The sequence below is a fragment of the Canis lupus genome, chromosome 18, assembly GCF_048164855.1.
Source record: "Canis lupus baileyi chromosome 18, mCanLup2.hap1, whole genome shotgun sequence".
NCBI lineage: Eukaryota > Metazoa > Chordata > Mammalia > Carnivora > Canidae > Canis > Canis lupus.
This window is the reverse complement of record NC_132855.1, coordinates 16,893,167-16,905,415: the sequence shown is the minus strand read 5'-3', so window position 1 is coordinate 16,905,415 and position 12,249 is coordinate 16,893,167. Positions and strand designations below refer to the sequence as shown.

General features: G+C 44.2%; 1 protein-coding gene across 6 annotated transcripts in view; it reads left to right on the top strand.

Moving 5' to 3' along the window:
- The window catches only part of ITPRID1 (ITPR interacting domain containing 1), a 134,172-nt gene extending 122,137 nt beyond the window's left edge, over positions 1-12,035 (top strand). For 5 of the 6 annotated variants that reach the window (XM_072783580.1, XM_072783581.1, XM_072783578.1 and 2 more), the window contains 5 exons: positions 571-653; positions 1,048-2,313; positions 9,920-10,047; positions 10,819-10,930; positions 11,379-12,035. In XM_072783580.1, coding sequence (XP_072639681.1) covers positions 571-653; positions 1,048-2,313; positions 9,920-10,047; positions 10,819-10,930; positions 11,379-11,684 — 1,895 coding nt within the window. In that variant the 3' untranslated portion in view covers positions 11,685-12,035. The remainder of the gene's footprint in view (positions 1-570; positions 654-1,047; positions 2,314-9,919; positions 10,048-10,818; positions 10,931-11,378) is intronic. The other variant, XM_072783579.1, reaches the window with a different exon arrangement.
- Positions 12,036-12,249: the final 214 nt, after the last annotated feature.

The following is a 12,249-nucleotide window of genomic DNA, read 5'->3' as shown; positions in this document are numbered from 1 at the left end:
CCACAGGTGGTCATCTTCTCACTGGTGGAAGGGGCAAGGGAGCTTTCCTCTCTGGGATCTTTTTTATAAGGTATTAACCTCACTAATGAGAGCTCTGCTCTATTACCTGTCACTTCTTAAAGACCCCACCTCCTAATACAATTACCATGGGGGTTAGGATTTCAGCATATGATTTTGGGGCGGGGGGGGGGATGGAGGGACATGATATTCAGTTCATTACAAAATACATATGCACAGATATATACATTTTTTTATTGTTTTGCCAGTGTGGCATTTAAAAGGAACTCATTTCCTTATGGATTTTCTTCCCCTTATTAAAGAGGCATCTGCAATCATTTGCTATTTAGTCTTAAGAGATGGTGGTCCTGTTTCCTTTATTTCAGGAAACCAGTGACACAATTTTACCTGGACCCTCTAACAATCGAGAAAATAAATCCTTGGAATTCCCTTGTTCAGCTCTGTTTCCAGGAAGTGGGCTTTTATTGAGGATCAAGCAACAGAGGAGGTTCAATCTCAGTCCCACTGACAGCCTATTTCCCTTCACTGATTCCAGGCCTCTTCTTTCCACAGGTGCCACAGTGAACCGAGAAAACAGCTGCCAGTCTGACAGCAGTGGGTTCCTGGATGAACCACTGGAGCCCCTGCCCCTGCAGGTAGAGGGCCACCGGAGGTCTGGAATAGGAATTAAAAGGAAGATAAGTAGAAAGCTAGCCAGCACATCAGGAAAGGGCAATCAGCCCTTGGAAGACACCTAGCATAGGGACTCAGGGGATGGGGGATGATGGATCACACTAAACAAGGTGCCCGAAAGCTTAGCATTCCTTTCCTTTTTATTTTCTTTTGATTTTACCAAACAAGGAAGCTGAGCCCCATAGACAGAAGGGCTTAGTTAAAGTAGTAAACTAATGTAAAACTGAGTTTATAACACTTATCTCCTGACTCCTCAGTCAATGGTGATGATAAGGAAAAGACTCACACACACTTCTGAAACATAGTGCCTTCCCCATCCTCCTGACCCATTTGCTTTTATCCTGGTTTCTCACACAGTTGCCTTCCTTGCCAAGCAGCCAGAATCCTGCTGAGAATGGATGTAGAAAGCCAAGGGATCAGAGCCAGTGCTTGGTGTCACCCCAGTACTGCCAGCAAGAGTCAGATGAATCTGATTCCAAGAGTACGGTGAGCGCTTCCTTTTCAAAACAAGACTGGAGTATCTGGGAGGAAAAGGCCTCAATATCCATGGTAGAGAAAGAGTCTCAGTTTGAGGATATGGAGAAGCCACAAGAGCCATTGGCCCCAGATACAGCCCTTGACAAAACCAGCAGACGGGGAGAACACCCAAGGAAAGACAGCCATCTGAGGCAGTACCTACCCATGCCCCAAACTGAATATGAGGCCATCATGGGCACAGTTACCTCCAGATATGACTGTCCTCTGGGGTTTATGGTGACCCACATCACAGAAGTGAAGGATGGGTTTCTGAAGCTTGAGGGGCCTGGAGAAGCATACATGCAAAGCCACCACCACAAGTCCCAAAGATCACCTGGAATTGATCCTGCTCACAAGTGCCGTCATGATGACTCTGAGGACCCAAGAGGAGCAGAAAGCAACAAAACCTATACTGACACCAACAACATCTCACTGATAGGAGAAAGCCCACCACAGGACATCTCCAAGCCCAGTAATGTCCTGTCCTATACAGTTGACAATATTCAAACATCTGAAAAGTCCATTCTCCACCTAGATACTCAGCAAGCAAAGCCAGTGTGTCCTGCTTTGGGTCAAGTACCACATAGAGCAGAATCTGAGATGGAAAAGCTTCCTCCAAATGCTGACTCAAACACTGTTGGTTCCAGGTCTGTGACAATCCAGATGTCCTCCAATCTGGCATCGGCTGCTCAGAATGCTGTGGCTTTGGGGGCTGATTCTAAAGGAATGACTTTAGAATGCACTATGGGTGACCCTGTTCCCACCACAGAACCAAGACTGGAGACAAGATCAAGAGAGTGCCGTGATGTTTCTGTTCAGGCCAATATATGTGAGCCTAGGCCCTGGCATTGCTGTTCAGCTCCAAGTAACAAGGCCCAGTACCTCACCAAATCTGTCTCTCTAGACACAGCAGCCATTTGTCACACTGTACCTGCCCACTGCTGTGTCTGCTGTCATCACCATCCCCACTGCCACTCAGAGGGGCAGAGCCCCAGCTCTGTGCTCTCAGCCTGTAGGCACTGCCCATGCTCAGATGATCATCTGGAAGCCCAGTTCATTAAGACGTTGAACATCCTTCAGGACACTACAGTGAAGGAGCTGTGTTCTGTAAGTATCATCTCTGCAGAGACGGGAAGGCAGATGGAGAACACCAACTCGGGGATAATGTTTGGGCTTCCTGAATTTGAGCTCTTGGGGCATATCTTTCCATCTCAAATCATGAGTAATACTTGTAGAGTGCTTTAGAGCTTATGATATAGTCTCACAAATGTCTCATTATCTGATATGTTCAATCACCTTCTGAGGTAAGGAGGAAAATTTCATTATTAATCCCCATTTTACAGAGGGTTAGAGCATAATAAATTCATGTGTAAGGTTATAAACATTAATGCATCAGTACCTCATCTCCAACTGAACAATTCTATGTCTTAAATTCACTTAGCTGAATTATCTTGCACGAGCCATTAAATCTCTCTGATCCTAGTTCCTGTTTTGTAAAATAGAGAGTCTGTTCATGCCACCGACACAGGATTACATTAGGATTAAGTGAGAGAAAGCCTCTAAAGCACTCAGGATGCTCAGACACTCAGCACAGTGCCCAGCACACAGAAAGCCCTAGAAAATGTTAATTGTATGGCTCCTATTCTTCTTACTAGTTTTCATTACTATTATATTATTGTTCAGCTCTTGAATCTAGAGCTTCCTTAGAAGCTCTATATGAAATAGAGGGACTTCTGTTCCATCTTGGCTGAGTTTATTTAAAAATGGACATTGAGTTTACTGAAAACTGAATGAGCCCCCCCAACCTGTTTTGCCCCTGATAAATCAATAAGCATTTAGTGATGCCTTCAGTGTCCCCTCTTCAGTGATTCTCAAGGTGAGAAATGATCTAGGCTGTCAAGCTTAGCCATTGTTAACAAAATTAAGAGTGTCACACATGAAATTTCCTGTATAGAAAGCGAAAAACAGAAAGGTGGCACAGATAACATAGGGCTACAGCTGTTCAAAGGAGTGTGGAGGGCAATTATAATTTGTTAAGTGCCTACTATTTGATGCCTGATGAGTTACCTTCCCATTCTTTTAATTCCACAGATATTTATTGAGTGCCTGTGCTAATCACTTTATTTACCTTATGTCAAGTAACCCTCATTTTCATCCATGCCATGAATCCTGAGTCCCTAAGATAAATGCCAAGTCTTTCCCCTTTTGCAGATGACGAACCTAAAACTAAGAGAGTGTAAGTTTCCAACTTACCCCACTAATAAGTGGTTAATCCAGATTCAAATTCAGATTTAGCTGATATCAAATTCTTGGACCACACACTTTGGGCAACGATGTGTCTAACTTTAAAATATCTAAATCTGTAGAAGTGTAATAGCTACATGAGAAAGTGATTATGTGAAAGATAAGGCAAATTACTACGTAGCCCTTCAACATCTAGAAATCTGCATAAATGTTATATAAACATAGAAAGAGGATCGATGAAAGATAATTTACTACATCATTTTTTCAAATTGCAAGGTTTCGGGCATTTGGAATATTTTTAAGTGGGTCATTTAATAAGGGTTGAACTAGTAAAAGAAGTCATTGAGATTATAATACTATCCAAAAGTTTCGTGGGAGTGAAATGCAAAGGCTAAAGTTGAAATGCCCAGGTCCAAATCCTGAAGCATAGTAGGAGTCATCACCACCATCATCACTGATATTTATTAAGGGATTTTAAATGCTATAAGGTGGTGGATTTGGGGGCGCCTGGGTGATTCAGTCAGTTAAGTGTCCAACTCTTGAATTCTGCTCAAGTCATGATCTCAGGGTTGTGAAATTGAGTTCCACATGTAATCAGCATGGAACCAGCTTAACATTCTTGCTCCTTCTCCCTCTGCCTCCCCCACCTGCCTCCCCAAAAAATGGTGTAAGCTGGTGGGTTTCAATTGGGGATAACTTGCCCCCATCCCTGGTAACATTTTACAATGTTTGGAGACATTTTGGGTTGTCATAGCTGGAGTAGGTGTTGCTACTATTAGTGGGTAGAGGTCAGGGATGTTGCTAAACATCTTACAGTACACAGGACATACCCCTACTCAACAAAGAATTATCTACCCCAAATAACAACGTCAGGGCTGAAAAGCTCAGCTCTAAGGGAATAAACATTTTGTTGGCTCCATAGTTAATATAGGAAAATGTTAAGAATGAAAGATAGCTAGAGAAGGTGACATTTTAAGAGACTGTAGAGAGAAAAAATATTAAATCCTACAATCAGGTATTCTAGTTTTCATGAGGAAAACCAGGTTGTCAATCTAAAATATCCTGAATAAAGATTTTTTTCTAATTTACATTTTTAAGATAAGTTTTACAAGGATATGTAAATTAAACCATATTTAGTTCTATATTTTAAGAATAATAAAGTATTAAAAAATCAAAATTAAAAAAAAATCAAAATTATCCTAAAAACTCCAGAAGAAAAGGCCTCTCTAGACGTACTAAATGTCATTCTTTTAATGTAAATGTTGCAGTTATTTATTCCATAATAAGATACTATCTAGTTTCTGTTCACATCATCACTCCTAAAAACAATATAAATCATTTACTGGTTGTGTTCTAAAGGGAAATAGGGGCGCCTCGGTGGCTCACTCAGTTAAGTGTCTGACTCTTAATTTCCGCTCAGATCATGATCTTAGGGAAGTGAGACCAGGTTCTGCTTGGGCTCCACACTCTGAGCAGGGAGTTTGCTTAAAGAACCTCTCTCCCCCTCTTTTATCCCTTTGTGTTCTCTCTCTAAAAAAAGAAAGAAAAATAACAAACATGTATCCACAAACTAAGAAGCTAGACGTCTATCGTTAAATTCTCTTTGGGAAGTGCTATCACTTCATTTATTAATATTATAATCGAGTATCTATGGCAATAGCTCTGTATATGATACTCAATTAGCCTATCATTTGCTCAGTTGTATGGCCACAAATGAAAAAAGAAAAAAGAGTAATTCAGCCTCCCATGGGCAGAAAAGACACTCTACCTCATAAGGGTATTAGCATGGTTGAGGCGACTGTGACAAACCAGTGCAGACAAAAGAGACACCAGGGTCTAGAGAGGCTCAGGTATTCAAAGGGTGGGCCTGACTACCGGTGCCAGGAAGCTGTCTAGTCCATCAGGCAAACCATAGCATCCAGAGAGCATAGCTGACCAGTTAGTATAGCCCAGTAAGACCATTAATATGAAAAGTTTTAATAAGGCATAAAGGGGGATGCCTGGGTGGCTCAGCAGTTGAGCTTCTGCCTTCAGCTCAGGTCATGATCCTGGTCCAGGGAATCAAGTCCCACATCAGGCTCCCTGCAAGAAGCCTGCTTCTCCCTCTGTCTATGTCTCTGCCTTTCTCTCTGTGTCTCTCACGAATAAATAAAATCTAAAAAAAAAAGACATAAGGGTCAATAAGGTATTTGGGGGTGTCCTTATGAATTTGCAGAAATATGGTTCTGGAAACTGTAGAAGCAAGTGGGTATGCAGCCCCTGGGATCCCAGCAGCAGGCAGAGGACTACAGCTTTTGAGAGATGGCACTGGGGAAACTCAGAGGCAGGAACAGGGTGAGGACTGGTTCTGGGAGCTAGGCAGAGGGACATTGATTAGAACTGGGACCAAGGATTGAACCTGGGCCAGCTCCAGGGCACAGCAGAGATCCCCCCATTTCTCCTACCTGGTGTCAAGAGATGACCTTGGGCCCAAGTAGCCCCAGCTATGTGGAGAGATCTGGCAACTGGAAATAGACCTTCTTCTTGATTTGACATCATAAAATATTAGCTCTTCTGCAGAACATGCAGGGGTTTTGTGTCCCATTACGCACAATGGCCATCTTCAGACTAGTGGGCAGCTTTCAACTGAGTAGGAGGGTTTTTTTTGTTTTTAAAGATTTTATTTATTTATTCATTAGAGACACAGAGAGAGAGAGAGAGAGGCAGAGACACAGGCAGAGGGAGAGCAGGCTCCATGCAGGGAGCCTGACGTGGGACTCGATCCCGGGACCCCAGGATCATGCCCCGGGCCAAAGGCAGGCGCTAAACTGCTGCACCACCCAGTGATCCCTGAACAGGAGTTTAAATGAGAATGCATGCCACCATCTCATGTCTTCTAAAAGCTTGTCTCATAGTGCCTCAGTTTGCTCTCCTCCTAGAATTTACAATTATACCAAAAAATGTTATTTTTACATCAAATTAATCTGACATTATACACCTTGAAATATAAGGTTTTATTAGATAACAATGCATTTCTCCTTACTTAGATTCAAGGAACCACAAACATACACTCAAAGAAAGCAATCTTTTACACATGCATTATTATACTTGTATGCAGGTGTGCACATAGGCACGCAGACACTTGCAGAAAAGCAAGTGAAAATGAGGGATTGCATTCACCCACAAGAGGAGGCTGCTTAAGCCAAAGAACAAACTCAAGAACACAGAGAAAAGGTATCTATGGTGAGTGAGTGTGTAAGGGTTTGTAAGGCTTGAAAAATGTTCTGGAGAAAAATGTCTGTAAATCAGATGCTAGGTGCTAGCTAGGGTTACAAAAATTATTCATTAAAAAAATTATCTGGAAAATAAATCTTGGACCCAGTGAAGATTATAGGCAGGGACAGATACTCTAAGCTGTCAATGGAAGTTCCAAATGAGTGTTGAAAATAAGAGCAATTTTAGATAAAAGACTCAGGAAACATCCCCACCTCCTCCCCTTACAGGGCAGTAGGTAACAATTCAGAGACTAACTTGACTAATTGGTAGATGCCATTTCTTTTTTTTTTTTTTTTTAATTTATGATAGTCATACAGAGAGAGAGAGAGAGGCAGAGACACAGGTAGAGGGAGAAGCAGGCTCCATGCACCGGGAGCCTGATGTGGGCTTCGATCCCGGGTCTCCAGGATCGCGCCCTGGGCCAAAGGCAGGCGCCAGACCGCTGCGCCACCCAGGGATCCCGGTAGATGCCATTTCTGTGGTCTTGCGGGTCACCCTGGTTTGTTGACTTGATTAAGTCTTATGTATATGTGAGTTCTTCATAATAATTTATCAATTTAAAAAAAAAAAAAAAAACTTTCCAGAAAAGCAAATGAGATCATCTGAAATAAGACTTTCGGATATCAGAAAATTCTTCTATAATGCTCATGGTTTAGATTTAACTAAAAAGAAAGCACACACAGCTTAAAAAGTTAAGATGAGCCCATTCAAAAGTGAAGTTTCGATGCTTTCTGGTGGTGTTGCTCTTACAATTGAAGTTAAAGTTTGTTTTAATGGGTTTGGGTCAGTCGAGTAGACCTTTAATTCATTGCCTTTGGGTTATAACCCGGAACTTACATTGGAAAAAAAAAAGGGGGGGGGGAGTTTAAAACAGCTTCTTTTCTTTTTTTCCTTGCCTAAGGTTGCCTTTTTTTTTTTTTTTTTCCTGAAATGTAGTTTTAGTACTTCCAAATGGCCAGAAGATGGCACTGTTTCAGAATCTTCCGCCTCACTCCCTTTTCAGGGAAGAAAAGGCCATCAGTCCCAAATCCCAGCCTGCGTGCCTTCCAATCACAAAGAGTTACCCCAAAATAACTAGAGGAAGCATAAAATTTAATGTTTCTAAGGCTCAGCCTCCTTGAGGCTTTCCATGTCCCTGGCCTCACCATCCCTAGAACTTGGTCAGCTTGTAGGAATCTACTAGGACCCTTCAACCAGGTCATGCCTAAGGGACAAATAACTCGTCCCGGTCTCCAGCTACGTGGATCAATTAAATTTTTTTCTAAAGATTTTATTTATTTATTCATGAGACACACAGAGAGAGGCAGAGACACAGACAGAGGAAGAAGTAGACTCCATGCAGGGAGCCTGACACGGGACTCCATCCCAGGTCTCCAGGATCATGCCCTGAGCCAAAGCAGACGCTCAACCACTGAGCCACCCAGGCATCCCGCTCAGTTAGATCTTGAGAATAAAAGAATGAATCAGACTTGAAAGCTGACCTTTTTTGACCATGGACGAGTCACTTTGTCATTCTGTGTCAGAACATTTCTCTTCAAAAGAGCCCTTCATGGTCTCTGAGATGCTTCCCGTTTTCAAGAGTCATAGTTGCAGTCACCTTTCAAGCACGCTTGCTGACATCAGTAACACTTCAAATACTCCTCTAACCGGTGCAAATGCACTTACACCGAAGCAAAAGTAATTAGAGGGTTTTGCCATGTAACAAACGTTACTCACATATAAAAATTAGGGGACAGAATCAAAACCAAACTCTCAAAGCAAAATGACGAGGAGCTTTCAGTATAAAAACATCACTTATAGGAAAGTATTTCTGTTATGACAATTCCAGTAAAAATAGCCATGAGGCTGCCAGGATCTTGGTCATTGAGTTTTGGGGGGAAAGAGTAAGAAATCTGAGACTTCCTAAAAAACAGGGCTAAGAGGAATTAACACAACTGTTAAGACTGATCCCCATGGAAGGAAGAAAAAGAGAAAGTTGAAAGAGGGCATCCAGGAAAATCAGTTTCCTTTAAAGAGCTTTCCAGAAGCCCCAGTCCATGCTCTCTGCTTTCAACTCATCGCCATCCTACTGCAAGGGATGCTGGGAAATGTCATTTGTTAGACACACTGTTGCCCTAAGATATTAGAATTCTGTTCATGTGAATAAAGGGGGAGAAGACAAGGAGCAGGCAACTAGCAGACTCTGGCACAATACTCTGGGAGACAGGGAGGGGGCCAAACCCATGGACTGTAGTGAGAGCATTAGGGTCTAACAAGCATCAGTGTCACTTAAAGTCAGATGGGTAAAAATAAATAAATAAATAAAATCAGATAGGTAGAGATGCTGGGGTTCTGGATCATACATTCCTCAAAGCATAATCCAACCTGGGCTGGAAAACAAAGAAGGTAGCTAGTAAGAACTCAGGGAACCATTAGGCTCCCAACAAATGGACTGGACTTAGGGGCTGCAGGAAGATATGCGAATCAGGAAACAAAAGCAGAAGCACAGTCACGCAGAGAAAGTAACATTTAAAGAATGATTCTCATCCGGAGCAACAAGGAGCAGGATTGGGAGAGTAGACAAGAGGTCAATTCTAGATTCCAGTTGATGAAGAGCGTGGGACGCCTCATTGATGCCTGCCTTGCTCTGGATGAGCTTGTTAGCTGCATGGAGCTGATGCTGCAGATTTCACCGTCGGGGATTGTGGCTAAGCAGGGCTGAGGCTGATTTAAAAAAAATATATATATATATATATATAACCCCTACCTCACCTAGTCCTTCAGACCCTGGTAACCCCTACCTCAGCCCTTCAGACCCTGGTAACCCCTACCTCACCTAGTCCTTCAGACCCCGGTAACCCCTACCTCACCTAGTCCTTCAGACCCCGGTAACCCCTACCTTAGTCCTTCAGACCCCGGTAACCCCTACCTCAGTCCTTCAGACCCCGGTAACCCCTACCTCACCTAGTCCTTCAGACAGCCTGCGTGTCTCCGGGACATAATGTCTCCAAGAGCCAATCAACAACCGGTGCTGCCCTTCTGTCCCAGCCAAGTGTTGCCTCCACTTGCCTGGAGAAGCCAAAGGCTGGGCTTTCCCTCTGTTCTTCCCCACACGATAGCGACAGGGCTTCCTTGCCGACAAGGGAGCCCCAGTGGGAAGGCCGCCGGAGCAGAGGGGAGCTCTCACAGTGAATCAGAAAGGACTTCCTTCTCAGCTCTTTCTAATTGTTCCCAGTGCACGGTCCACGAGATGGAAGCGATGAAGGCGGTGTGCCAGAGTTTCCGGGAGCATTTAGAGGAAATTGAACAGCATCTTACAGGACAGCAGGCGCTCCTTTGCAGGGACATGTCAGAGGAGGAAAGGTAATTATCGAAGAGAGTCATAAAAGCAAGCAGCAGCCCACACACCTGGAGCAAGGAAGGGGAATCAGGGCAGGACAGATGAGCACCAGGGAGCAGGACTAATGAGAAATGAGTCCTTCTCCTTTGCTTTCCTGTTCTTGTCCTTGCTTTCTCAGTGGGAGTCTGTGAGAGCTATTTGCTAGATAGCAACACTTATTCTGGAAGGCCAAGGCTATTTGAGGTCAGAAGATGGGCAGTCAGCTGGGAAGAAGGGGCTAGCCAGCGGGATGTCTTCCACTGATGTGAGTGGGGCCTATGCAAATGTAAGCGTTGGGGGTTATGAGGGTTTTGAAAATCTGCATTATGTTCACGTAGATTAAAAAGCATATGTCCCAAAAGTCCATTCCTCGCTGCCTGGGCCCCGAGGGATGGAAATACGGTTAACTGTAAAGGGGGGCGCAGGAGTTTTTACTGGGTGGATGGAAGTGGTCCCCAACTGCCTGGTGGTGACTGATACAACTTGGCACATTTACAAAAAATCATCACATTGTGCTGTTAAAATAGGTAAACTCGGTGGGATGCAAATTATTCTGCAATCGAGTTGTTTAGAAAAGGAAAGAAAGAGAACCTGCCCTGGTGATATATGCTATGTCTGCGACTGATGCAAATGAAGAAGGTGACATTACCTTTTAAGAAATGTCAGAGGAGTGACCTACATCTTGAGAGGGATGATGGAGGGCGGGCGCTTGGAGGCCACATGAAATCCGATCGCTTCCTGTTCTTTACCTGCAGGGAAGAGGCGGCACACCTGCAGACCCTCCGCCGGGCCCTGCGGCAGCAGGTGGAGGAGCTTGAGTTTCAGTTGGGAGACCGGGCTCAGCAAATCAAAGACGAGATACTATCGGTATAAGATGGTGGGGGGGGGGGGTGGGAGCTGACTGCATCCTGCCACTGCAGGAGGGAGGCGTTAAATCAGAATTCGGTGCCATCAGTTTCAGATTCTGGGATTACACCTCTATTTTAAGTATAAAGAAAGTGAAGCCTTTGCTCAAGGCCACGTGGCTAGCGGATGACAATTCAGGATTCGAACTCGGGTCACCTAATTCCTGTGCCAATCTGACCTCCTCCCCTGTACATGAGAGATAGGTTATTATTAGCCATTTTCTCAATGAGAAGAAGAAACACAATTTGGGGGCAGGTATGGCTTAGTCACTGCCAAAATCAGCTGCTGGCTCACAGAACCCACTGGAGAGAATCCCCCACCCATGAATACCTTTCCCACTAGTCTGGCTTAGCTATATGATATGAATACGGTTTGTTGCCCACTATTTCTGTTCTTATTTTCCTTTTAGCAGCTTGAGCTTCTCACCGAGGAGCAACCTGAACACTATACAAACCTGCATGACTGTAACTGGACAGAAGAAAAGAATGGCCACACTTCGTGTGCTAAAATCCACCGGGCCCTGGGCCTCCGGGTTGCCTTGCCTCCCCGTGATGGCCGGCAGGCTGCCAGCTCCAGTGTGACCCATCTGGCTGCCTTTTCTCCACCCACCTTGGAGAGCAGCCCCAAGATGTCTCCTTCAGCTCGAGCAGAGTCAGGTCCAGCCCCTCTGTCAAACTGTCCTACTGGAGAAAAGGGTACAAACATCTTCCTCTAGATCAGAGTGGGTTTGATGGCCTTCCAACACAATGAGCACATTCTAGCCAGACAGGGAAATCTAAGTTGCCCCCGAGAAGTGTCTATCAACCCTTCTTCAGCTTTTTAAAAATATATATTCTATGCTGCGTTTCAACCCAAGAGAAACTCAATATTTCAATATTTATTCAATACAGACTAAGTGAGCACCTACTATGTGCCTGGCACCAGGGAATACACAGTGGCCAAGATATATGGTATCTCTAGGTATAAGTGAAATTTGCCCTGTGGAAATTTAGAGTCTGCTGGGGGAGATGAATGTGGACACGCAAAGACATGTGGATTTGAAACTGTGAAAATGCTCTGAAGGAAATAACAGGGTTTTATGAAAGAGAACATAGCAGGGAATCTGATCGAGATCAAGATGTCAGGAGGGCCTGGTTTGAGGAAGTGACAACAGAAGAGAGAAAGAAAATCCAGGCCTCAGAAGGACCAGACTTTCTAACGGCCTGAGGCAGTCAGCCCCTGGAAGCATCGATGAAGCTCCTACCTTGTGCCAGGAAATCCTCTCATGCTGGAGACAGCTG